We start from the raw sequence: 25,071 nt of genomic DNA, 5'->3' as shown, positions 1-25,071 counted from the left end.
TATGTTTGGTATGTTCCTTCTTATCTGTGCCTCCAAATGTTTGGGATGTGGAGGAGATACATCAATTCTCTTGACACTGGAGGAGGATTTTTAGCCTCCTTTTTATTTGCTGGTATGAAGTAATCTGCTGAGGGGGATGAGAATTGGTTAAATTGATTGCTATAGGTCTACAAAGAGAGTAAAAGCCTTTAAGTGCATTAATGCTGCATTTTGGGATTTTGTTGACTGGCTTTTGTTTATTTGGTTTGTTTTTTTAAATGCCCTAACTTCAGTACAAATAGCTTTTGCTGTAGTTGCAGGACTGGTTTTGTTGTTTGTTTATCTACCTGGAATCCCCAGAAACAGGTGCCTTTTTTCAGCCCTGTGATAACACTGATTATACAGCAGCAGTGTTTTAACCTGGTAGGAAGATGAACTGCAGTTCTAACCAACCCTTGAACATGGGTGATTAGGCTAAATGGGTTTTTCTCCCTTCTTTTCATGATGGGAATGTCTTTATTGCTGTTGATGCAGCTTCAGGCTGAGCACTGAGGTAGATCTGGTTATCATAAAGTTTCAACCTGGACTGACAGTGGTGCCCTGTCAAAATAAGCTTTTGCCAGCTGTAGCAGTAGGTAGTTCTATATAACATGAATTACTGCTATACACATGTAAATTAGTCTAGAACCTGAAGATTAAGTATAATAGGTCAGAAAGAAAATACTTTGGGTTTGTGTGATTTACTTAGTTTTTTCTAGTCACTGGGAGGAAAACCATTAGAAATGCAACATGGTTCAGGAAATTTGCATGGAGTTGGAATAGTGATACCCTTCTAATGAAAGGGAAGTCCCTAAGTTGCAGAATGAGAGCTTTAGTAGTCAACTCTAGGAGACGGGAATAAGATTTTTAAAATTTTTCTCTTTGTTGTTTGTCTACAGCTTGTATTTCAGCAAACAGGTAGTGGTATAGAACTGTCTTTTTCAGGTCTGCTACAGGTGAACCACTTGTATATAAGGAAAAGGAAAGAAGACAGGTAGATAAAACTGTGCAAGAAATGATTGTTTTGTGGTATATTAAGTTATTAGCAGCAGCCAGGAGAAGTTGTTTTGGGGCACTTGCTTGGTGAGTGCCACTTTCCATGGAATTTCAAGTGCAGTAGGGCTACTGGCAGGCTTAATAAGATGACCAGAGTAATTTATAACAAAGCAGTGTATGTAATTGGCCACAGTCACTCCTGCATTATTATCTATGTTGGGTTGTGGTTTAATATGCTCCTTCAGGTTTTCACTGTAGTTCTCATCAAAAGTGTTTGTGTATCCTTTTATGAGCTGCTGAAAACTAAATGGCACCAGGGGGAATTACTACCATGGTGATTGTTTCCTTCATGATTTTGTTTTCTGATCCTTGTTTGGGCACTGTTACTGAACTTAAATACAGATCAGAGATGCAGTTACAGAGAGACAGATTTTACTGGCAGAGTAAGGAGGGAAATGTCTGACTGAAGTGTGCTGTTCATTTTGCTTCTGTATTTGGCTACTTTGGCATCAAATAATCTTGGTGAGACCTTGCAGGTAAGGAAGATGAGTTGAAAAGTTATGTCTTGAGGTTTCTTTATCATATTAGGCATTTTTCCTAACCCTGAAAACATCTGGATTTTCCCTGTGTTTGTTAAATGGATCAAATAAGTCTAAAGACAGGCAGTTAGAATTTTTTTTTGTATTACTTGGGCAGCCTGCAGTGAAAGATCAGGTGAAAAACAGATGTTTTTAACCAATGACATTAGCTACTTGTTTCACATGCTATAAAAACAAATGTGAGTCAGATGAAACTGCTGTTCAGAAAGGAATGTATTTTGTTATCCAAAAGGAAATAATCTTGATTGAGCTTTTAATTGCCATTGCATCATAATACTTAGTACACTTATGGCTGTTGAAACCTAGACTCAAAATTAGCCTGGGGAGTAGACAAATCGTCTTGAGCTAAAGAGTAACTCTGCTGGAGGATGACAAACTCACTTCAAGTACAGTGTTAAGACAGTAAATGCAGAGTTCATCCAAACACACTTGGTTTATTTGTATTAGGTTTGTTTTAGGAGTTGATGTATCACAGAACTTACTTAGTTGTTGTATTTTGATTTACCTTTTTCCTTTTTTGTTAAATCTTCATGGGGTAGACAGAATTACTGAAATAGAACAAAAAGACTGCTTGAATGCTGCATTTCTGAAGTCAAGAAAGTAGGTACAGATCCACAGCTTTCCCCTAAAATGAGAAAAGAGTTGGGCAGTTAAGGAGTTGTGAACTTGGCTTGTGCTAGTGTTCTGGGGAGGCAGCATGAAATGTGGTTTCTGGTCAGGGGCATTATAGGAATAGTTTTATTACCAGGTTCAAAGATGTTATTGCCAGACAGGGAGGTATTCATGAGGATACTGAATATGTTTGAGTTTGGGACATCTTGGCTCTTAAAAGCTAAAAGCACCTTAATTTCTGATTCAGAACTGAGGAAGATATTTGTCCATGGAAGTGTCCAAAGCTCTTGAACTTTTTAATTAACTTTCATATTAAAAATCTGTTTGTTTCATCCAAACTCAGAGGTGCTTGGTGGCAGTTGTATAAATAATTATATTTGAAACTGAAATTATCAGTCTCATTGCTAATTGTAGATGTCCACACTCAAGTGTTCAATCAGCTGCAGATGGTGTTATCTTATAAACAGGAAATGCACGTAAAAAACAGACTATGCTAATGATGTTTTTGAGACCTGAGACACTCTGGTACCCAGGCTCTGGTAAGGCCCTTTTGAGATCACTTTGAATCCTCTCACTGGCTTTAATAAATAAATTGCCAGTGGATATTTTTCTGTATGGACATCCCAATATCTTGCTGTTCTTTCAGCACAGGGAGATTCCCATGATGTGTCTTGTCTTTGCTTTGGGAAAGCAGAAAAGTTACCTTGCTTTTCTGGTGAAACCAGTTCCTGCTATTTACGTATGTAGCTGATCTTGACAGCAGAGCTGCAGGTTCTCTAAAGCCACCACCCAGCTAGGTGCACAGATACAGCTACTTATCCTAGCCAGCAGCTGGAGCTGCAAAATGACTATAAATACACCCTCTTTGTGTTTTATTATCTTCTCATTTCAGACTTGCAGATTTAAATATGAGTGATTAAAATGCCTTGATGTGCATTTTTCTGTTTCTTCTGTCAGTTTCCTCAGTAGGGCTGTGCTTGGAGAGGGCTCTCTCTTTGCTGCTGACTCCATGTCAGTTGTGGAAATGTAGCAGACAGGTCCTAGGTAAGGCAGGTGGAAAGGGATAGACATCATAAAGCAGAATAGGAGCATGCCTGCTGTTCTGCTCTCAGAGCAGGCAGAGTTTTGTTGGGCATGCAGAGCCCTGTATCCCTTGCCTCAAAGTGCCCACGAAGAGCTGAACTCTGGGTGGCTGCTAATGTACACATCTTGGGGAATTTGGGTGTGCTTGAAGCATGCCCTGATTTTCTGAGCTCCTGCTCTGGAGTTCAGACTGAGAAGGTGTCTGAGTAAGGGCTTGACTTAAAACAGGGGGCAGTGGCTGAGTTTTGTGTGAGAGTAGATTTGTCTCCATTCTGAGTTGCCAGGTACAGATGTACTCTTAAGGCTGGTTCATGGATTGTAGCCTTCAGAGAGGAGGGGTGCTAGGCATTAAGTGCTTCTTTCTGAGCTGGTGTTTCCCTGGTGATAGTACTTTCCTCTGCTATTCCCTTTGGGACTTCTGTGAACTTGAAGTGATTTTTTTATGCTACTGCAGTCTGCTTCCCGAAATCAGTTTTGGTGATGATGGCTTTAGATTGGAGCTGGGCATTGGATTGGATTGGAGCTTATTAAATGTCACCTCCTGCGTAAGTTTTTTTGCCCAGTTGCTGTAGCATTTGCTTGCCTGTCCTGCAAGGCTAGGGGGGTTCAGCCTGTTTTCCAAGCTGGCATGCAAGCAGAGGCTGGCAGAACGCTAGCTAGCACTGCTGGAGGGTGGCCAGCACCAGCTCTGAGCAAGTGGGTGAGAGAGGGGGGAGCTGCAGAGGCTTTGGCCGAGGATTTGTATGCTTTGGAACAGGCTGCAGGCAGCTAGAGGAGGTATGTGTAGGGGGTGTGTGTCTTCTGACTTGACATTAGCTTCATGCCTCAGTCAGTTTTATTCTGAAATGGAGCATATGCTTTCCTCTGCACTGTACGTGGTAAGCTTGAGATTTATATCTCCAAATCAGAGTTGTTATGAAAGTACATTGGCTTCACTGTTAAAATGCTTTAAAACACTTGCAGAAAAAGAAGTACTCAATACTACAAACCCATTGCTTCAGAATAAGCAGAGGATAGTCTCAATCCAAGCTCTTGCTTTTCAGGAAAAAAAATATATAGTACTACTGATGGCAAGAGGCTTTCTTATAAATTGATAAGAAGGTTATCAGCTTGTTTCCCAAGCACCTTGTTGGAAGCAAGTACCTTCAGCTGAACCCTACTTCAGTGAAATGTGAAAATGAGCTAGTTCTGCTGTGGCTTTGAAGGAGAAATTTGTGAGAGTCCCTCACATGTTCTAAACTGAAATACTCTTACAAAATTCTTGCAGGTCTGTTCTGCTGTTTTGATTTTTTTTTTTTTAAAGAACATTAAAAATGTAATCTCTAAGTGGTTATGCAACTCAAAGTTCACTGAAGAAATACCTTTATATTTTCAGCTCAAAGTCTTTTAATTTTCTTCTTGGGAAGGATGCCAGATTTTAAAATTCTGCATAAAAATGTTACCTTTGTTATAATTATATAACCTGATGTTAGCAGCATAGGATGTTAAATTTTCTTTTCTGTCAAAACCACACTTGTAACAACTCTGGTTGGGGATTTTTCTAGGCTGCTTTTCAAGCCATGCTCCACCTTATATAGGTGAAGCTCAAGCATGAGACCTTTATTCCCGTTCTTGGAAGGACACTGGTGACTGATGAGGTGTGGGAAATGACCAGGCCCTCTGTGAGCAGTATTCCAGTTCAGCCAAGTTCTTGTTCCACATGGGGAAATGCTTGTGATCGGGTCTCCCTGGTCAGTAGTTGACCAGAGTTGCTTTTCAGGAAAACAGGCTTTCACCACATGTCAGGTCAGGGATGGCTTGGTGTGACTGATGTCCATCCCACTTGGTGAGAGCTGAGCTACTCCTGTGGGACACAGTGCTTTGATGTGCTGTACCCAGTCTTCAAAATAAGTAGAAACGGTCTCCTTTCCTGAACCACCTCATTTAGTCACTTTCATGACACTGGGTGTCAAATGTTTTCTAAGTGGGCGCCCAATATTTCAGCAGCTCTCCATAATGAAATAGTTCTGAGGAGTTTCTTTCTATGTGGAATTTTTGGAAGTTCCTGGTGTTACTGGTAAATCATTGTCTGACACTTCCAGTGTACTTGCCTGTGCATATGTGAGAACTAGTTAATAGTAACACACATTTTGGGAGAACTAGAAGACTCTGTTTAGCCTTGTTTATGGAGTGCCTTAGGCTTAAAAAACCACAACCACCACCCCTCACTCCCCTATCTACCCCAACCTTCCCCACCCCCAACCAAACAACCAAACCTGGAAGATACAGTATAATATAAAGAAAGGAATATTGAAGTACAGGTCCTTGGCAAATATTCTAGAATATTTTCCAATGATTTGTATTTTAATATCCCTTTCTTTAAATTATACATACTGTATTTCCAACAGAAGAAAGACATGCTTTCACCAGGGTTCTGCTGGGTGCCACTGAAGGAGAATGCTGTTGTTTGTTTTCTGCTCAGTCACTAAGAGATGTTAGAGTTCCTTTCTCCTTCAGCCTCCACAAAGAAGAGGGGGGCTGGGCTGAAGGAATGGGGACATAATGAACTTAGTGCACAGCTTTGTGCCTGCCAGTGGCCCTGTGCTTAAGAGACTCCCCTCTCCACAGGTAAGGGTGAAGGAAAAAAACATATAATGAATGTATGGAAAATAGCTGTAGTTCCCTAAACATTTCCCCCTCCCACTATGACTAGGAGCTTGTTCACTTTTCTTTGAGAGCATGAGAACTTTTGGAAAGCAGGCTCCTAAGGAATACAATGGCTGAGCAAACCCTGGCAACAGTTGCTTGGTTTCTTTTTTTAATTGTTTGACATGCCTCTCATGACCTATCAATTAAATACAACTGTGTGAATAAGCAGATGTGATCAAATACCTCCATATTTTAAAAAAAACAAATCAAAACCAAAACCAAAATCTCCCAAACACACACAACACTTCTCCCAAAACCAACAAAAGTGAACCAAAGTGCACAATATACTGTACACAGCACAGTAAATCACCCTAAGTAATGTCATGTTTTCAGGTTTTGTGAGTGGTTCTTTCCCTGTGTAAATCAAATGCTTTTGTCCTTAAAGAGAGAAAGGAATCTAAGTCATTGCTAGTAAAGCTTTTGAGTACTCAAGCTTTGAAAATTGTTCCTAAACAAATTTTTTTTTCTGTGATTTTGTCAAGAAGTGGTTAGTGAAAATAGATCACTGTAGCAAAGTGGGTCTGGACTGTTCACGTGAGACAAGGTAAACTGAACAAGACTGATGATTCCAACATGCCTAGTGCTTGTTGTCAGAAGTGGGAAACTGTGCCCTGTAACTGCAAAAAGATAAGGCAGACTGGTAGTCATGTGGATGTGGGCTTTCACTGTGACTCTGTGCCCAAAAGCAATCTGATTCAGATTTATCTGTTTGTGGTAACTCCTGCAATGCTATATTTAGCTTTCAAGAAGGACACTGAAAATTAGAGGATCCAGAAAAGCCGCAAGAATAAGTCTGAAAAAGAAAAATCTTATTGCTGATAGACTTCAGAAGCTTAATCTCTACCTCAGAAGGTGGTATAGAGTAACTTGCTTACAATCCAAAAATAATTCACAGAGTGAAGGTAAAGTTAAGCAAATACACTAGTAGAAGAACTATTCATTGGTAGGATGGATTTTTCCATCCAGAGCGACTTTTAATTTAAAAACATAAAATATATATTCTATTATTTTTCAAAGGGAAATTTGTTCATTGCAGCTTTAGTTTTAAAGCTGGAGAGCTGTGGCTTGTGTGTTATAGATTAGATTGGATGATAAATGAACTTTTGTGAACTGAAGAAATGGCTGCAGTGGGATCATCATTTCTGTGATGGAAAGGCTTGTCGGACCTGGCACCTTTTGCAGGTGAGAGATCATCTCAGTGTGCCATGGGAAGTGTTCCTGTGTTAATGAGGGAGTCTGCCTGAATCTGTCTTGGAGTATGTGAAGTCTTGTCTGCCTTAGACTGTTAAATGAGACTTCTGTTCAGGCCTATTAATTTGGTTCTCATCTCCCCTAGTGAGACTTTAATCTCACTGAAAGTGGGATCTTGGTATGTTTTGTTTAGTTGTTTTTGATGTTTTGGGGAGGGGGTTTTGTGTTGATATTTTTCCCTACTGTATCAGATAAGTTTAAAGAATATTTGCAGTATAGAGGAGTCTTGCTTTATAAAATCCAGACTTCTCTCTGATTGGGTGTCATTCTTTTGGAGGCTGTGTTCTTTTTCTTTCTCCTGATGCCGAGAAGGGTTTTACATGAATTTGAATAGGGAAGAAATCATTATTCAGTAGAAACACAACAGAATACTTAATGTTTGTTTTAATTTGCTAATGTAAGGTTAAAATGTACTTTTATCCTAACCTTACTAATGCCTCCAAATTTGTTTTTGATCATGTCTAGAAACTTCATAGGAAAGTACAGGTCTTTGGGAAATAGTCAGGTGATCTTTTAAGTGGGGTTTAGACTTAGTGGCCTGGGTTTACATGTTGTTAGACAGAGGATCAAAGCTCTAAGTTCCACGGGCCATATTTCCATGGTTAAGTGAGGCTTCTGAGCATAAAAGGAATGGTAGTTTGGGCAGTTTGCCTTATAGGCTTTTTGATTCTGGCAGCCCGTGGTGGTAACTGATTCTGAGACTGAAGCTCAGTGGGAGATACCTCTTGAAATGAGGTGATACCAGAGTTATTACCCTACTGCTGAGGTCAACTTACCTGGGATCTCAGCTGTTCTATTCGTAGCTGCATATCACAACTGTAGAATGCAAATTGTCAGGTAACCTGGGTTTTGTCGTGTCTCAAAACAAAGGGAAAACACTTAACAAAACAAATGCAGAATTATTGCTATCATTAGTGACTGTTAAAAAATGTGCACACCATTCTGCTGAAGTTGATTGCTTATTTGCATGCTTAGTGATATCTGCAGTGAAATAATTTCCTAATGATTAGGATTTTTGCTGTACTCCTGGGAGAAGGTGTTGCTTAATTTTCCTCTGCAGTTTGCTAATGGCTCAAATTGTTTGCAGTGGCTACACTTTGAAGATGTAAATGTGAAGGAAAGCTGTTTTTTTAACAGGCTTCTGTCCTATAAATAACTTAGCTTAGTTCTATTTAAGTTTACTTTTTTTTTTTTTTCTGGAACATGACTTTATATAGTTGAACTGGTCCATTTCTAAACAAGGTATGACAATCATTTAGTTATGTGTCTCCAATACCTGGTTCTTACATAACTGTCTTCTGTAAAGTTTCCTGCTTGTCACTAAAAATTGTTTTCTGTTCATGCTATTTTTCAGCTTTCTGGTGTATTTTGTGGCTTCAGATGAAAAATGCTAATAACTTGTTGGCTGCACTTAATAATTTCCTTTGTGATTAAATATAGCAGAACCATAAATGCCTAAGATTACCCTCAGGCTGAGTGTTTGCCTGATGACTTATAATTAAACGTAGAAATGTGTATGTATTAAAAACAAGTTGCTGTTTTCATCTTGTGAGTGCTATGCTACAACCTGTTTTATGCCTTTCCTCTTTTAATATTTGGTGTTAGATTTTGTAACTCAGTGGTGCCAACCTGCTTCAAATGCTGCCACATGTTGGAGATTATAGTATAGGAGAGATGCTGTATTCATAGAAATGTCTTGTTTTCTTCACTTTAAGGAAGTTGAAAATGATAATAGTGTTTAAGTTTCCCCTTTTGTTTCCCAAGTCTGTTGAGGGATCTCTTCTTACACCAAGCCACATACCGAGTAGAGAAAAAGTACAGATTTAAGTGAGCTGTTTTCCATGCAAAGTAGGGAAAAGATAAGGTTCAAAAGTTTCAATGTGCTCCCGTTTTTCTGCTGATTCCCTAAGGATTCAGAGCAGACTCTGCATAACTGTCCTAAGAGCTCAGTAGAAATCTACAATTAATAAGGATTTTTTATAGTCCAGTCACTCATGACAACACGTGTAAATGCCAGCAAGGATTTCTGGGACAAGCTGTAGCAGGTTTGATGCTCTAGAAAAATTTCAGTTCTAAGTAAAACTCAGTATCCTGAGTCTGGATTGTTGGAGCTGTTGAATTGGCTGATTCAGGCACTTATATAAAAGTGTCTTTGACACTGTGATGCTCCTACTTTGATTCCTTTTCTCTTACAACCACAAAAGTGCTGAACTTCAGTGTAGCTCTTATCTCTTGTATACAGCATGTTTGAGAAAATACTTTTCTCTTTAAAAGCATTGCTTCCTAAATCACGATTTCACAAATTGTGACTTTGCATTTTCCTCTCATGGCAGACTTATTCTTTTATTCCCTGTATGCTGGCATTGGCAACACAAGCCCAGACTTCAGTCAGCTGAGGTAGGACTGTGTGTAAACCACAGGGACTGTGGAACTACAGGTGGAAACTTGACAGATGCGAGTTAATGTTTCATTTTTCCCTATGTCTCTTTCCAGAGTAATTGCAAAGATCTTGGTTTCTTCAAAGTAGTGCAGATATTGGATGCCTTTTTTGGATGATCAGTTAAAAGTGTGCATTTCAGGGCTGGATGTTGGAAGTGAAAAAACCAAAGCGCACCTACTTCAGCAGATAACATGCTTTCCAAGAATGTTATTTTTATAACCACATAAATAACTGAAATATAACTGGAGGTATTACAGCCTAGAGGAGACATGTCTAACATGTTCCTCTTTAGCTACACACAAACCTTCAGTGTTTACTTTTCTCAGAAGGGGAGGGGTGGATGTATGCTGCTTTTTGTATTACAATGCTCAGAATATCACTGGATAGCAAATATGTACTCAGAGGTCAAATGTAAAAGACTTTCTTTTATTCATGGTAGTAGAAGGAAAATTGGCTTATGTTTTTAAAAGCTGACCTGTGTCAGGGCAGCTTTGCTCACTCACGTGTTACATGCACTTAAACACTTGACTTTGAGGTTGCACCTGTGTTCCTGTGGCCTAAAAACGCAATTCTCAAGTATAAAATGCCAGACCATGGTAGGATGTGAGTGTAGGGTGGTGTTCAGGGAACTTCTGAACTGCAAGAAGCAGGAATGTCCTCAGTGAGAAAGCAAAATGTGGGAATCTTGAGGAGGTGGGAACACTATTGGTTGTAGTTTATTAAAAGACCATCAAGATGAAGATAAGCTTGTCTTTGTTCTGGGATATTTTGGACAAGCACAAACATAGTGAAAGGGTAGTGGCCAACTAACATGCTGCAGGAGTGTGTCAAAAGTAAGCATGCTGCAAGGTCATACAGAAGTGGTTCTTTGCCTTCTTTCTTCCCCCACCCTAAATATAAATAGCAACTAATCTTATAGTGGAGATGGGTTTAATGGTGAATGTCAATTTTTGAAGTAATACAGGTGCTCAAGCAGAGAATGGCATCCATGTGCTTAAGATCTTTGGAAAGGTTAAAAAAAAGAAGTGTAAAAGAGGCTTTTGTAGTATATTTATACCTGGTTCTCAGAACACTTAAAAGTGATTTCTTCCTGTGATAGCTTTAGTCAAGCTGAGTCATGGCCTTACACAGCATTTTGTTAAGACCGCCTCTAAAATAAGTGTCCAATATCTGTTAAGAAAAAAATATGGATCCTCTTACAACTGAAATGAAAAATAGGACTCCAGAATATTTTCTGGAGAATGTGCTGAAGCTCTTCATTTGAATAGGAGCAGGCACGTTTGTTTATAGGAGTAAGGAGTTAAAATCCATTGAGATAGCCCTCTTTGCTGTGAGTTTACTGCACAGCCTGAATCTTAAGACAATCATAGACAGTGATCTCTTTAAAATGGGTTGAACTGTAGAACATGACAGAAAATCAACAAGTGATGGTGATGCTGCTATTCATTCTTAATGGAGGAAACTATTACCTTTATTCCTACAGGTCTACTTACAGCAACTAGTGAAAAATCCAGCGCATTGTAGTATTTCTGAAATGGTATTCCAAGTAGACATTGATGCTCTAGGTTGTGTCCTTGTGTTCTGTTGTCCTCCATGAGGGCTTGATTTTTCTCTGTCACCTCTGTGTTGTGGCCTTGCTGCCTCTTCACTTAGTCTGTGCTAGAATATTTAGTCCCAGAAGGGCTCCCATCTCCTTATGGGTGGAGCAGGTTGCTGTCCTAGCACTGTAATGCCTTGTGACTGGCATCTGGCCTGATACAGGGAATAGTTTGGCCCATGCTAAATAAATACGCTTACATAAGTAAGCATAAAGTTACAGGGATGATCACATTTAGATACCACCTATTCTTTATTGCTCTTCTGAAGTTCATTTGTTCTTCAAGATAAAATTACACATCCAGTATGAAGACAGTTGATGGCTGAAAATAAATCTGTTTGCATAACCTTTTTACTCTTCTTTGTTGCAGCTCTCAAGTTCCACTTACAAATATAGGAGTGAGGAATTCAAGAGACAGTTTTCTCATCTGCCAGAGTCAGAGAGACTCATAGTAGGTAAGAAGTAATCACAGCAAAAGTCCTTGTCTTCAGTTTGATGACTTCAGATTGCAATCATGTCAAAGCATTTTGGGTTTTTTATGACAAGTTCTAGCTACAGCTGATAACTCCCTATTCTCCTATCTTTGAGCTAGTATGAGAGACCTTCAAGGAAAGCCGCGTACTCTCCTCTACTGTGTGCTTTGTGGGGGAAAAAAAAAGTCTCTTGTTTCTGAGACCCTGTTAACTAGGTAGATCATCCTTAGCAAAAACTTTTCTCTTGCTCCCTGGATCTAATACACTTGCCCAAGGTGTCTCGATTGTGACTCCTAGAACTGAGTAACACGGTGGGTGATTGTAATTTTAAAGACTATTTTTCAGATGAATGGGAAAGGAAAGAAGCAGGTGTCACAGAATATCAAACTATGATGCATAACTTTTCTCAGCACTGAAATATTCCTTTTCCAGCTCTGTTTCACTCCACTGCCGCATCCAAAGAAGGCAAGCATGCATGTAACCCTACCTCCTTTGCGTAGTGATGCACCTTATTCCCTCCTTTATCACCTGCCTGTGTTGCATTTGTGTGACAAATACACTGTATATTTTTATACAAAAATAGCACTGTGACTGCTCAAAGTTCATATTTTATGCAGCTTTTAAGGAAGTTAATATTGAGAGGCTGTTTAACGTTTTTAGTATGCAAGCAAAAGCTCTGAAGCAGTTAAATCCTGTGTCTTTTTCCAGCCTCAGGAGGCAGTTATCCTCTGAAATGCCTTCTGCATTTTTAAAATACTTCAGTAGGGACCTCAAACAGGAGAAAAGGATATTACTTCAAAGCATTGTTTTGATGTTTCTCCCTGCACTTGATTGATGCAGAGATCCATGGAGCAAACTCTAAAGCACAGTTTCAAAGAAGGGACTGCATAAGATTTAGAGAAAGATTTAATAATGGGTTAATCTCAATCTGTTCCATCAGAAGCAAAGCCACTACTTTTATATAGTTTTGGTTTTTTTTACCCCATAAAAAGCAGTGTTTCCTTGAAAGGACTTTTTGCATCCTCCAAGCAAGGAGCTCTTCCTTCGCTTAGTGGTACAGGCTTTACAGTGCTCCAAGAAGCCATTGCTTGCTGCTGTTCATTAAGAGAATTGTTACTGCTTTTGTTTTTAAATCAGCTGTTTAAAATAAGCAACTATTCCACTGTAATGAGCACTGTATGTAAAGATTACATAAAATACTATTTTCTTAAAATTAAAGAAATTGCTTAGACTGTCTAAATGGGAGCTTAAAGGAGTGCCACTATAATTTTCCTGAAAATGTTTTTTTCAAGCAACACATTAAGTTACTGGTTTTGGAAGCTTAAAGGGAGAAATGCTAATCTGTTCTATTACTTTTGATATTTTCTTTTGTGTAGGTTAGTCAGAGTGGGGTTGCTCATCACTTGCCCAGTGATGACCTTTATAGGTCTGAATGCTGCTCTTAAAAAACACGGAAGTCAGATGCAAGCTTCTTAGAAATGCTTTTTCAAGTCCTTAACTTCAAACTCCTGTTGCCTTCTGTCAGCATTTTGGTATCTGTTCTTAAACGTGCACTTACAGCTTACTTCTTTAGATTTAAGCTTCTGTAGTTCTATTTGTAGTTACATCTCCAAGGGCTTGTATATATGCCTCATTCTTGTTACAAGAAAAATTTATTTCCCCTTTTTATATTGAGGGGGAAAATACTAGAGAATTATAAAAATTGTAATAAAAGCTTCTGTAAATGCAGATAGAGCTTGAAGTTATGATGTTGGGGACTCCTGAACTTGATATTTGAACAAGAACTGTATTTATTATGTTCTTGTAGTACACAAAATCAAAATTCTCGCTCAGATGATACCAGATACAAAGCTATTAGATACCTCTAAGGGTAAGATCCCTAATATACATTGCATCAATACATATATTCTGCATATTTTCTATACATTAGGTAGCCTTCATTAGGTTGGAGCTCCCAAAAGAGATCTCTCTTAATTATCTAGCAGCAGTACTTTTGTTTGAATCTTCAAGCTTTGAAATTGGGCAGACTCTTTGAGATTTTTAAGAAGTGTGACTAAATCATCTGCTCTTGTTCTTGATTAGCAGGTATCTGATGATGGGTAATTGCATTGTAGATGAAATCTGTTTCTCATTAGGGATGTTTCAGTCAGAGACAGTATATAAAAAAATTATAGTCAACTTCAGGAAATACCCGCTGCCTCAAGAACTGGATAGCTTCAATCTGCCTGTTAGTGTCTCACTCTGTAGATAGTTTTAGCTAGTGAGAGGATCTGTTTAGTGGAAAACTATTATCTTACTATAGCATATGAATTACGTTATGTAGGAGTTGACAGTATAATCTGTTGTACTATAAAGTGTTTGTGTATTCTGTTGTTTAGCTGCCTTCAAGTTTGACTAATGAATACTTCTGCCGTGTACTCCTGGTCTTGCCTGACACCTCTTCTCTGAATATACCTAAGATAGTGCACTGGGGTTGATAGATGGAGTGCTGTTCTCACATGGGTGTACCATCAAAAATGTACCACTGGCTTTGGGCTGTTCCCAGAACAATCAACGGTCTGGATGCAAGCCACTGCAAGTCTGCCTTCAAAGACTCCTTAGAAGTGACAGAGATGGCTTTTTATTGTATTGTAATACCCCATCTCATTTTAGTTAACAGGTTTGGGTCAGCTGTGCTGCAGTCAGTGAGTAACCTTCTCTTGCTTTCTGTACACAGATTACGCCTGTGCACTCCAGAAGGATATCCTGCTGCAAGGACGCTTGTATCTCTCTGAAAACTGGCTTTGTTTCCACAGCAACATTTTCCGATGGGAGACCACAGTAAGATCTCTTAGCTCACTTGAATCCCACCTTTTCTTTGTCCTGTCCTATCAGGATATAGGTTGAGTCTCTCAGATCTCATCCTGTCAGTCTCATCCTGGTAACTCTGGGCTGCAAAGAAAGAGCCTGTATGCCTGAGTGGAAATGCAGATCCATTCTCTGTAAAATAAGAACAGCAATGGAGGCATCTGAATGCTAAAGTAAGCCTGCTTAGTCAGTCATTCAGCATAAGAAGTTTAGGAATTATGCTAAAGCTGGCTTTTTAGATTTCTGGATGACAATTTGCCTTCCTTACCATGCAAAGTTGGCCCATAAAGGAATGTAACACATAATCCCCTACTGTAAGTCCTGGGGCATGACATGGTATGTGGTATTGCCCTATTCAAGAACTCTCCAGCACTAACCTTACTGAACTTACCCTTACATGCAAATATGAGCATCTAAGAAGAGCTGAAGGGAATTGATAAATGGCTTCTGCAAGTTCTCATATTGTGGTCTGTGGCTTTTGAACAGTATGAGCAAAGGTAGATATTTGTGATATGTTGGCCCTTTATTTCTGTCAGATTAGGTAATGAATTAAAATTGTTCATTCAAAGAGTTGTTACATCTGCTGTAGAACTTGCGTGAAGCAGTGGATAAGAAAAGGAAGATAACCTAGGAAACAGAATAGACATGTCAAAATGTTCTGTGAACTGTGAGACTGGTCGTAACTTAAGTTAGTATCTCACATTTGAGTGCTCTGAAATACACAGGATAAACAAATAATTTGTGTATTTAAGATCATGAGTGGCTGTAGAAATAATTAACTGAAAACCAAGCTTTTATCAGATGGATTTGATGATTGAATATTTCTTATTTTAGATGTGAAAATAATTTTAAAACAAATCCTTTGGAATTACAACCTTGAATATATAAACTCCTCTTTTTAAATCCAGAACAGCATACATCCTGGTAACCTGTTTCTGCCTGTCTAGCAGAGTGATATCTTCAGCAATACCTTTAGGCAGTCTGAGCTCATCAGCTACCATGGTGGAGCCAAGTTTGGAACCTCATTAGCAGGCTGTGTTGTTGCAAAGAGAGAGGGAGTAAGTGGAGAACTTTTTGCTCACACAGGAAAAAAACAAGTTGGAGCTGTATGTTACTCCTTTCTCTAAGCTGAATGGCAGCACAGCCTTATATTCAAGAGAAGAAGGGGGTAGGCTGGAAGGAAATGGCTTGTAGCAGCCAGTCAAACCCTGTTCAACATCAGAAACATTTCAACTACTAATAAACAAGTGAAATGCGCCTAGGCAGGAAGAATTTCTTGCAGTCTAGACTGCACATGAGATTTTGAAAATGGACTGTATTGTAAAGTTCTGTGAGATAACACAGACTGTTATCTGATCTCTCTCATCTATGTCCTGCTTTATGTATAGCATTCTGGTTGGGATTGACTTTCGGATCTGTGATTTGTGTTTGGTTGGGATTGTTGCTGGAGGAGTGGAAGAAAAGCAGAAAGAACCACTTCTCTAGTCGTAATGTGAAAGAAGAGGAGATGACTCTTAAGTCACCTCAGCTTCTACTTTGAAATGTTTGCTGTTAAAGCAGCAAGTGGAGATAGTAATTGCCTTTGTGATCTCATCTGAATTGCATCCCAGGGTTTGGGCTTAGTTTGAGTTCTTCTTGCATTTTCTGTAACTTCTAACTTTTTAGTCATAAGTTATTTTTAATGTCTTATTAAATGTGTTTCTGCTTAGATTTCTATTGCTTTGAAGGATATCACTTTTATGACAAAGGAGAAGACTGCTCGTCTCATTCCAAATGCCATTCAAATAGCAACAAAAGGAGAGAAGGTAAAAATCTGGTTTTGAATATGTTCTTGCTAAATGATAGAGTCCAGAACACACCACTTATTCTGGTCTATATTTGCATAAGTAACTTCCCTGTCAAATGTTTAAATGTGATTTGGATCAAAAGGCAGACTTAGGTTTGGCCCCTGTGCGTGTTTGCTTGATAATTCAACTCCAGTTTGACTGCAGAATTCCTTAGTGGTGTTGATTCAGTAACCAGAAAGTAAGGGTTTGTCTCACCTGTTCAAAGGAAAACTAAAGTTCAGAATGTGTACTCTTCATACTGGAAAAATATCAAAGATTTCAAGTGCTCATTGAAAAAAACTGCTGAAAACAAAAGGACTGTCATGTCATGGGTTTCAAGTAATGGAGAAATTCACCCCAGACCATGTGCTGGGAAATGAAGTTTTTGAGTGTGTATCTGAAAAACTGAAAAGCATGGTGCAGTACATTTAGTGATTAGTTCTTCTATAAATGCCTTGAAAATAATAATTCTTGGCAAAGAACAGAGCTTCCCACAGTGAACCTGGAGCTATTCTTTGGGAAGTAACTGTGATTGATCTTATTTGGCTGTTCCCTCTCAATTCATCCAGTATTAACTTTCATTGACAAGGAAGATAGACCTCTTTGCTAAAAAAACCCCAGCTTTCAAATGGGAAAGATTTTAATACTTGAAATTATGCATATAATTTGACCTCCTATTTTAATTTCACATCATCTTGTGTGAAAATGGTAGTAAAAGGCTTATGTGGCAGAATAATGGAAATGGCTGCAGCCTGTAAGAAACAGGCATATGTGTTTCTGATTTGTACAACCCCCTGTGGGAAAAATTTAAGTGTGTTTAAGTTGAGGAGGAACTCTTCCTTTATGCCAAGGGTAGTCACATGGCCAGAACAGCAAATGTCTTCAAATGCTGTGTGGACACTGGGGACCATACACAGTGAAAGTGATACAGACTGTGGAACCTGAGGAATATGACCCCAGGTTTGTTGAAGGTGAAATGAGGCAAGCTGTTACTGAAAACCTTGGGATATTCAAGATACAAGGATGCATTCTGGGATTCTTGAAAATAGCTACATGTGAGCTTAGTTTTTTCCTTGTTTTTTTCTGCAGTTTTTCTTCACATCGTTCAGTGCAAGAGACAGAAGCTACCTCAATATTTTCCGCTTGTGGCAGAATGTGTTGCTGGATAAGGTAAGCTTGTCTGCATCAGGACCTGTGGTTAAGCAACCAAATAAACTTTTGATGGAGACAGATGTGCCTCTGGAGAATAAGAGACTTGAAATTAACCTTCCATTTCTGACTTAGAATTCTAATTTGATGTTCTGCTTTGGTTCCTTGTACTTCAGATCACAGACGATTCTCATCTTTTCCTTCTCAGACTGCCACCTACAACTCTGCTGTTGAAGGAGCATTTTGTCTTTGCATATAAGTTGCAAGCTTCTCTTCACTACTAGCTCAAGCATATGTTACTAAATTGATATGCATTTGCTTCACATTTTCTGTGCCTAATTTGTGATCAAAAAGGCAAGGTTTTCTCAGTGAAAACTTTTAAGGAAAAAGGCCAAAACTCCTTCTCAGATAAGTTAGCTGAAACTTTGCCAACCAACTCATTACAGCTCTGCTGACCTTGAATAAATGCAACAAAGGCCAGCTGTATAATATGGAGATGTATCTTGACAATTTCGGCTAGTTAGTTTGATTTATATTGCAATTTGTGGATACTTAAGCTAATCTTTCTAAAAATGGACTGACACTTTTGCAGAACATCACCGTAAGAAAGAAAATATTTGTAAACCAATTCTTTCCTGTTTATGTCTCTCATTGTTTAAATATTTTAACACAGTTGCAATTACACACTGAAATATCCATATATAACACTGCAATGATCCCCAAAGGTTTAAAGCTGTTGTGCTACGTACACATAGTAGCTACATTTTTTTTTCTTTTTGTTAGATGAATTTTAGGGCAGACTAGAGGCACTATTTATCAAAACAAAAGCTGAAAATAAAGGGAAGTGCTATTTAAAGCAAAACCAATGTTTCTTGCAAATCTCTTGTCCCTCAAATCAAATGCTGTTTAATTGGTCCCTCAAATCAAATACTGTTTAATTGTAACTTCGTAACCATCTTGTCCTGAATCCAGCCTCAGTGTACTATGTCACCTTTAGACTAGAATGTGCAACTGGAAGTAACCTTGCTTTCTTTCATTGTGCAGTTTGGCAGAACTAATCAACTTATTCAGTTGATTAGTTTGTGGTGCTGGAGGGTCAGTGTATGAACATTCAGGTACACAAACCCTATCCTAGGGCTGGAAGAGAGGTGACAAGCTTTGTACTGTTCAGTATTAGTTTTTCTTGTGTGTTTCTTCTTTGTGACATTGAAATGAGTGTCATATTAGGATCAGTTTTTCACTTCAGAGCAGTAGCTAAAGGATAGATAAGAAAGCAGGAGGCATGGACTGCATGCAAGATGAGATGAATTACGCCAGCAGGTTTTAGGAACCAGTGCATTTGAGTAGCTTGGGAACTATCCTTATTATTTCTCTCAAATCTTGCTGTTATCTTGCTTGCATCCTCACTGAAGTATGTTAAAAGATAAATCTGTTTGAGAATTTCTGCTTGGGGCTCTCAGTTGTAAAATGGAGCACAGTCCTGAGGTATATGTAGGACTTTTTAATGTAGTATGTTTGGAACTACTATTGAAACAGGATTTCTGTTAGGTTGAGCTCCTACTCCTGAAATGTAGTAATGACTTTTGATTCTCTGCTAGAACGTGTTTGAGTCACCTGTCAGTTTTCTTTATGATATTCTGTACTAGATAAAGCTAGAGAGGGGCACTGTAGAGTTGGAAGTGGAAATTTAAGTTGCTGGAGCTGGATCCCCTGACACTACTAGAATGGCAGCTGTCTACTGAACTAATACTAAAGAGAGCCCTTGGTGTTTTCAAGCAGTTTTGCTGTTTTCTCCCCACCACTCCAATATCAGGAACAGCATACATTTGGAAAATGTCTCATGCACCTGAGGCTCTGCCATGGTATGCAGTGCTGGTGTGTGTGCATTTTGGTGTTCCTGGTTTCAGTGATCAAAGGGACACCATCAGAATTTGTAAGGCTTTTGACAAAAATCTAACTCTGGAACCAGTTCCAAAAGGTGCTGGCTTTAATGTTTCCTCTGCAAATAGCTAAATGTTTTAAAGCCTGTGAATAGCTTGGTTATATTCTGGAGCACATTTGCTAGACCTGGAGATGACCTCCAGCTGTTAAATTATGAAATAAAATTGTCATCAGAAGTATAACCCTTGACTATAGGTGTCATGGTGCTGGTTTGCACCACCTGATGGTGAATAATCCCTAGTTTTCAGGATTTGGATCCAGGGGGCTGGAGTTATATTTGCTTCAAAACATCTGTGTGCAGAGGTAATTTTCAGTCCCTGGGCTCTTCAGCACTTCTGGGCATAGATATCGTGCTACAACATCTCACCTCTGAGGAGTGACCTGTCTGCTTTACCTGATCCACCTGAAGCTTTCACCACCTGCACATCTTCTCGGTGGGGTCAGCCTCATACCCTTTCCCAGATCTCCATCTGGTGGCCGTTCATGCCTTGTACCTCCCAAGTTTTGTAAGTCCTAGGTGGTTGAACAAGTAGTCCTTTGACAAGTCTGCCTTTCTATTAGAAGTGACTTGCACTGTGCAAGAAAACCAGCCAATGGTACATGCTATTCTGTGCCCAAACTTACTTCATCCATCTGGGTGCTTTCCCCCAACTTTGCACCGCTGCTCTCATAGGACTCCTAGTCTCCCTTAGCTCAGTTGCAATTCTGCAGCTCATAATTTCTTCAGACCTTGCTCAGAATACACTGTAGTATGTTTGGTGCCCTTCCAAAGTTCCTCTGCGAATCAGTGGGTACTTTCCTCTTAACATGGGCCTTTCTTAGGTTTTTATTCTTTAAATGTCCTTACAAAGACTTTTTTCTTTGAAGGAAAATTCTACTTTTTTTGTTTGTTTTTCGTTCCTGTTGCAAATGTGTACAGGGTAGGTCCTGTAGGCTTTTACCTTGCCATTGTTTTTTAAATGATCCAGCATCATGGAAAATAAGGAATCATTAATGCAGGTCTGGAAGAGACATGACACCAGTCTTGATAAAACAGATAGCTGCTTCCAGATCCACTGCAGCTTTCAATAATACTTCAGTTTATAAAATCAGCCAGAAATCCTGTTTTGCACTGGGCTTTCCAGGTTGGTACAAGAAGCTTATTCATGACTTCTATTGACAATAAGAGTGTGCCATTCACAGTTTTGCTTTATTTTCCTAAACCTTACAGGTGTCAAATAACCCTCAAGTTTAAGGGAGAAGGAACAAATTAAAATGTAATTAGGCAGGTCATTCAAATCCCAAACAAACACAGCGCTCCTTATTTCTAATGGAACAAGATCTTAACTGAATCGGTCTCAATTCCCATGAGTCCTCTGCCTTAGAGTTGGATTTATTTTCCTATTCTTCTTATGCTTTGCTGGGTAGAGATTTGCACCTGTCTCCGGAGACATTGTAGCAGGTAAGTCTAGAGGTGTGAGAAGGGACCAGAATTTCTGATCAGCTGGGCTTCTTGTGACAAACATCTCGGGTCAGCAGTTCTGCCTTCCCCAGCAGTTTCTCAGGGAAGGTTGTGAAAAGAGAGATGTTTATTTCCACCTTTATGTACAACAAGATTAATTTAAGAGATGAAAGAAGGCTTGGTTTGATTCTGAGCTTCATGTTTAGGCAATTAGAAGGAGAGTTTGCTGTTTCCCTCCCCTGTTCTGCAAACAGAGTTTTGTATCAGTTGCCTGGTAGGAGTGTGGTGTATGGTGAGGGTTATGTCTCTTTAGTCAACCTGTTTGGCATGTCTTGTTATTTCTGCATTTGTCCATAGAGGATAAAAAACATCAGGTTTGCTTCTCTCGGGGTACTCTGTAGTATTGCTTGTGCCATGACACTTTGCTTTGTCTGGCATGAAGCGCAGTATTGATGATCTATGCTCTGCTTGAAAAGATCAAAGTGTATCCCAGCTCCTTCTTGTAGCCTTTGTTTTTGTATACAAAGAGAACTGAGGTAAAACCCAGTGTCGACCATCACCTTAAATGGGCAAAGTAATTCATGTTTAGATTTTGCCTTTCAAGCTTCAGAGCTTCTCTAAGCCATCCTCTCAGAAGCAGAAATCTGACCCAGAAAATTTATGCCCTTCTTTGCTTTCAAAACTGAATCTTTCTGATACAATAAAGCAAGTCTTGTTTGATCTTGGCTTATGACCATTAAGAACTTATTATATCTAGCTGAGCCAGGAATAATTGAGCGAAGTGCAAGAATCCTGTTTTAGAAGCAGAAGTTGGTAACATTGATTTTACAAAACAACAGGAAACAGCTTTATAGATTCCTTTTATAGAAGCTGAAAAGCTTCTGTGATTTCCTCAAACTATTGAGCTGACTGTATAAGTGCAGTCTGATTTGCCCATAGACAGAACATACTGGTGGATTTAATTAGCAACATTAGCTCTGTACCATTATGAAGCAAGGCACTGGCAATATTGGGCAACAGAAATGAAAATGTTTTTTGTTGGTTTTTTTTCTGTCCTTTGACTTCTGGTTGCTAAGTATGCTAGCTAAAGATCCACCTCAGCCGTATTTTGAAACCATGCAATGCCCACCCCTATTTTTTGGCCATTTAATAAGAAGAGCTGTAGGTAGTTGTTTGTGGTTATGAGTTTATTGCTCCAGAAGACAGAATGCCTGGGGAAAGTAAGGCCAGCTGTAAGTGGACGCACTTGTTTCAGCACTGCATTGCTCTGTAGAACAAACCCCTTTGCAGAGGGAGGCTGGCATTAGCTGCTATGACCCTTGCTTTATAGCTGTGTGTTTTGTGTTTTCATGTTTGCTTTGCCCTCGCTAGGATGAAATACCTTGAAACTGATTTCTGCCAGTAGGGTGCTTGTTGCCAGCTGCTTTCTGAAAAGCCCGAAGCCGTGCTGTGCTGGAAAAACCCGACGGCAAAACCCTTCCTCGTCTCCCGAGCTGGGCTGTCTCGAGCCCCTGCCCTGGGGGGGGAGCGGCTCCCGCGGGATGCGATGGAGCGCGGGGGTCCCGCAGCCGAGATTGGCGCTGTCCCGGCCCGGGCGGGCGGCGGCAGCCGGGGAAGGCTCGGCCCCGGCCCCGGCCCCGGCCCCGGCGGGGGGGCGGCCCCGGCGTTGCCGCCGCCCAGCAGGAAGTGGGAGCGCGGCGGCGGCTCCCCGGCGGCTCCCGGCGGGAGCGGGGCTGTCCCGGCGGGAGCGGCGCTGCCCCGCCGGACGCGCCAGGTGGGTCGCGGAGCGGGACGGGGTGCGAGGAGTGCCGGCAGCCCGGGGAGCCGCGGTGCATTTACATCCTGCGTGCGGGTCAGCTCCTCCGTATCTGTCTAAAATTGCGGGTACTGTAACTAACACTCTACAGGTGAAGCAAGCGGGCGGAGAGGATCATTTAAAGGCCCTTTAAATAATGCATGGGTATTTAATGTCATCATTTCATGCAAATAGTAAGCACTACTTATGTTACTGCCTCATTAGCACAGTCTTGTTCCCTTGATCAATATGGATGGTGGCCGAGGCACATTTTCCAGTGTGGTGGCTCCTGTTTTGAGATCGTTGGTATTGCTCTCTGAGCTCTGTTAAATACAAAAACCTTTTATTTCCTTTCTTTCTCTTTTTTTATAACACCCCCCCCGCCACCCTTTACAGCCTAGATGGACTTTGAAACTCATTGCTTACTTTGCAGATATGACTGTGTCATGCTACTTTCACCTCTAAGCTTTCCTGACGATTTAAGAGAACTTAAATATGTCTTGGTAGCTGTGGGCATTTGTGGAACAGGATAGAGATATTGTAGAGAAGACTTAGGTAGTGGTGGGTCAAGGTAATCCTGAAGAAAAGCAACTATTTTTCATAAAGAGGGTGCTGGTGGTACAAAGTGATGGCCTCCTGTCCCACCTTGGCAAAGTGGACACTTGGCTGACCTAGACACTAGTGTAGTGACTGAAATGCTAGCCTCCCACAATTTGTAGAGTACTCAGTGCATCCTCAGGAAACAGGTGGGTATCTATTAAGCAGTTTTTTCAGAATCAGAGGGACTGACTTACCTTTTGCCCTATCAAATGAAGTTCAAGAGGGAGGTACCTTGAAGGTATCTGTGAAAATATTGGTGACGTGTGAAGAAGCAAGTAATGGCTACAAATGTGTGTTTTCTTAAAATGGTGATCTTTCTTTTGTCTGGTGTTATTGGTTGAACAGTGATGGAAGTGTGGAGTAGACAGGAGTACAGCTGCCCAAAATGCTGAAACCCAATCTCGGAATGTGATACCTGAATGCTTTCGGTCCTTGTCAGAATTGAGGTTAAAGGCTGTGGCGTAATTCAAACTTGTTGCTGTTTTTCCTCCAGTGCCTTACTGTCCCATACCGTGGTTCCTGACTAGCTCGCTTTGTTTCAGAGGCTGACCAAGCAGGAATTCTGGCAGCTGGTGCACCAGAGCTATGGCTCTGAGCTGGGCCTGAACAGCGAGGAGATGGAGAGCTTCCACTCATCGTCTGAGGACAACGGGCAGTCTCGGTAAGGAGAGGCTGTACAGCCTATTGAAACACCTGGGGAGAAGCAGTCTCCTCTTTCTTAGAAGCTCCATTTCTAAAGAGCTGCTGTAGCCTTACCAGAGAGGTTGAGACTGTAGTAAAAGGATGCAAAGGTCTGAACTTAGACTGCACAGACTGTGTGTAAAAACTGTGTATTTTCTAAAATAGTAGCAGTGCAGCTGTGGCCCCTTAGAAGAGGAGAGAGGAAGAACCTGTTGTCCCTGATCTGCCTGGGGACCAGCATAGGGTAGCTTAAATAGCAGCCTTTTCAAATGATGGTGCCTAGTCAGCACCTGTATGCTCTTCAACAGTTTGGAAGGTTTGAATAGAATGGACCTATATTATGGTTAATGTACTTTTTTCTTCATCTCCTTTGTGGAGACTGAAATACTTGTTTTGCCTTGTTCTCCTGATATCTGAGGTCTTATCTTATTTTTGTATTGCCCTCAGCTTGAATTAAGAAACAGAAATAATAATATAATAATCTGGAATAATTGTAATAATAATGATGTGGTTTTTTGAAAGACCTACCTTGATTTTTTTTGAACAAATGTGAACTGATTTATGACCTGCCAGTGTCAGTCTAATAACAGCGCTTTACATATCTCTGTGTAAATAAGCATGACTCTACAACAGTGAACAATGTAATTTTTCTCTTCAATCCTGTGTTATCTGAGTATGTTTGTGAGAAAAGGGTCTTGACTTCATTACAGGCTTCAAAAGATGTTCTGTTAAATATTTTTTCTGATTTTTTGTTTTGTTTGTTTGATTACTTTTGATTATTTTTTTTTTTATTTACTTGGGGTTTTTTTGGTTTTCTTGTTTGTTTTGAGTTTTTCCTGTTTAGTCACAACTTTGCAACTTCCTAACAAGTGATGCTGGAAAAAAAATTTCTGACACTTTCTTAAAACATTTTATTTCAAAATTAGTAGTAAGCTGTATCTGTTTCCACATTTCCCTCGGCACTCACTTTCTTGGTTTTATTAACCTTATGATCAGAAGCTGAATCTTCTGAGAGGTGGCTGGAATGAAGAAAA

The 25,071-nt window shown here is 40.0% G+C and overlaps 1 protein-coding gene across 4 annotated transcripts in view; it reads left to right on the top strand.

Moving 5' to 3' along the window:
• GRAMD1C (GRAM domain containing 1C) overlaps positions 1–25,071 on the top strand; it is a 51,316-nt gene that overhangs the window by 5,769 nt on the left and 20,476 nt on the right. For all 4 annotated transcript variants that reach the window (XR_002002101.2, XM_015636979.3, XM_015636970.3 and 1 more), the window contains 5 exons: positions 11,655–11,739; positions 14,474–14,577; positions 16,314–16,409; positions 17,520–17,600; positions 23,899–24,017. Coding sequence is in view for 3 of the 4 variants with exons in the window: in XM_015636979.3 (XP_015492465.1) it covers positions 11,655–11,739; positions 14,474–14,577; positions 16,314–16,409; positions 17,520–17,600; positions 23,899–24,017 (485 nt within the window). In the remaining variant the exon portion in view is untranslated. The remainder of the gene's footprint in view (positions 1–11,654; positions 11,740–14,473; positions 14,578–16,313; positions 16,410–17,519; positions 17,601–23,898; positions 24,018–25,071) is intronic.

This window comes from Parus major, chromosome 1 (genome assembly GCF_001522545.3).
Source record: "Parus major isolate Abel chromosome 1, Parus_major1.1, whole genome shotgun sequence".
NCBI classification, from domain to species: domain Eukaryota; kingdom Metazoa; phylum Chordata; class Aves; order Passeriformes; family Paridae; genus Parus; species Parus major.
The sequence above is the reverse complement of the archived record's forward strand: the minus strand, read 5'-3'. Positions and strand labels throughout refer to the sequence as shown.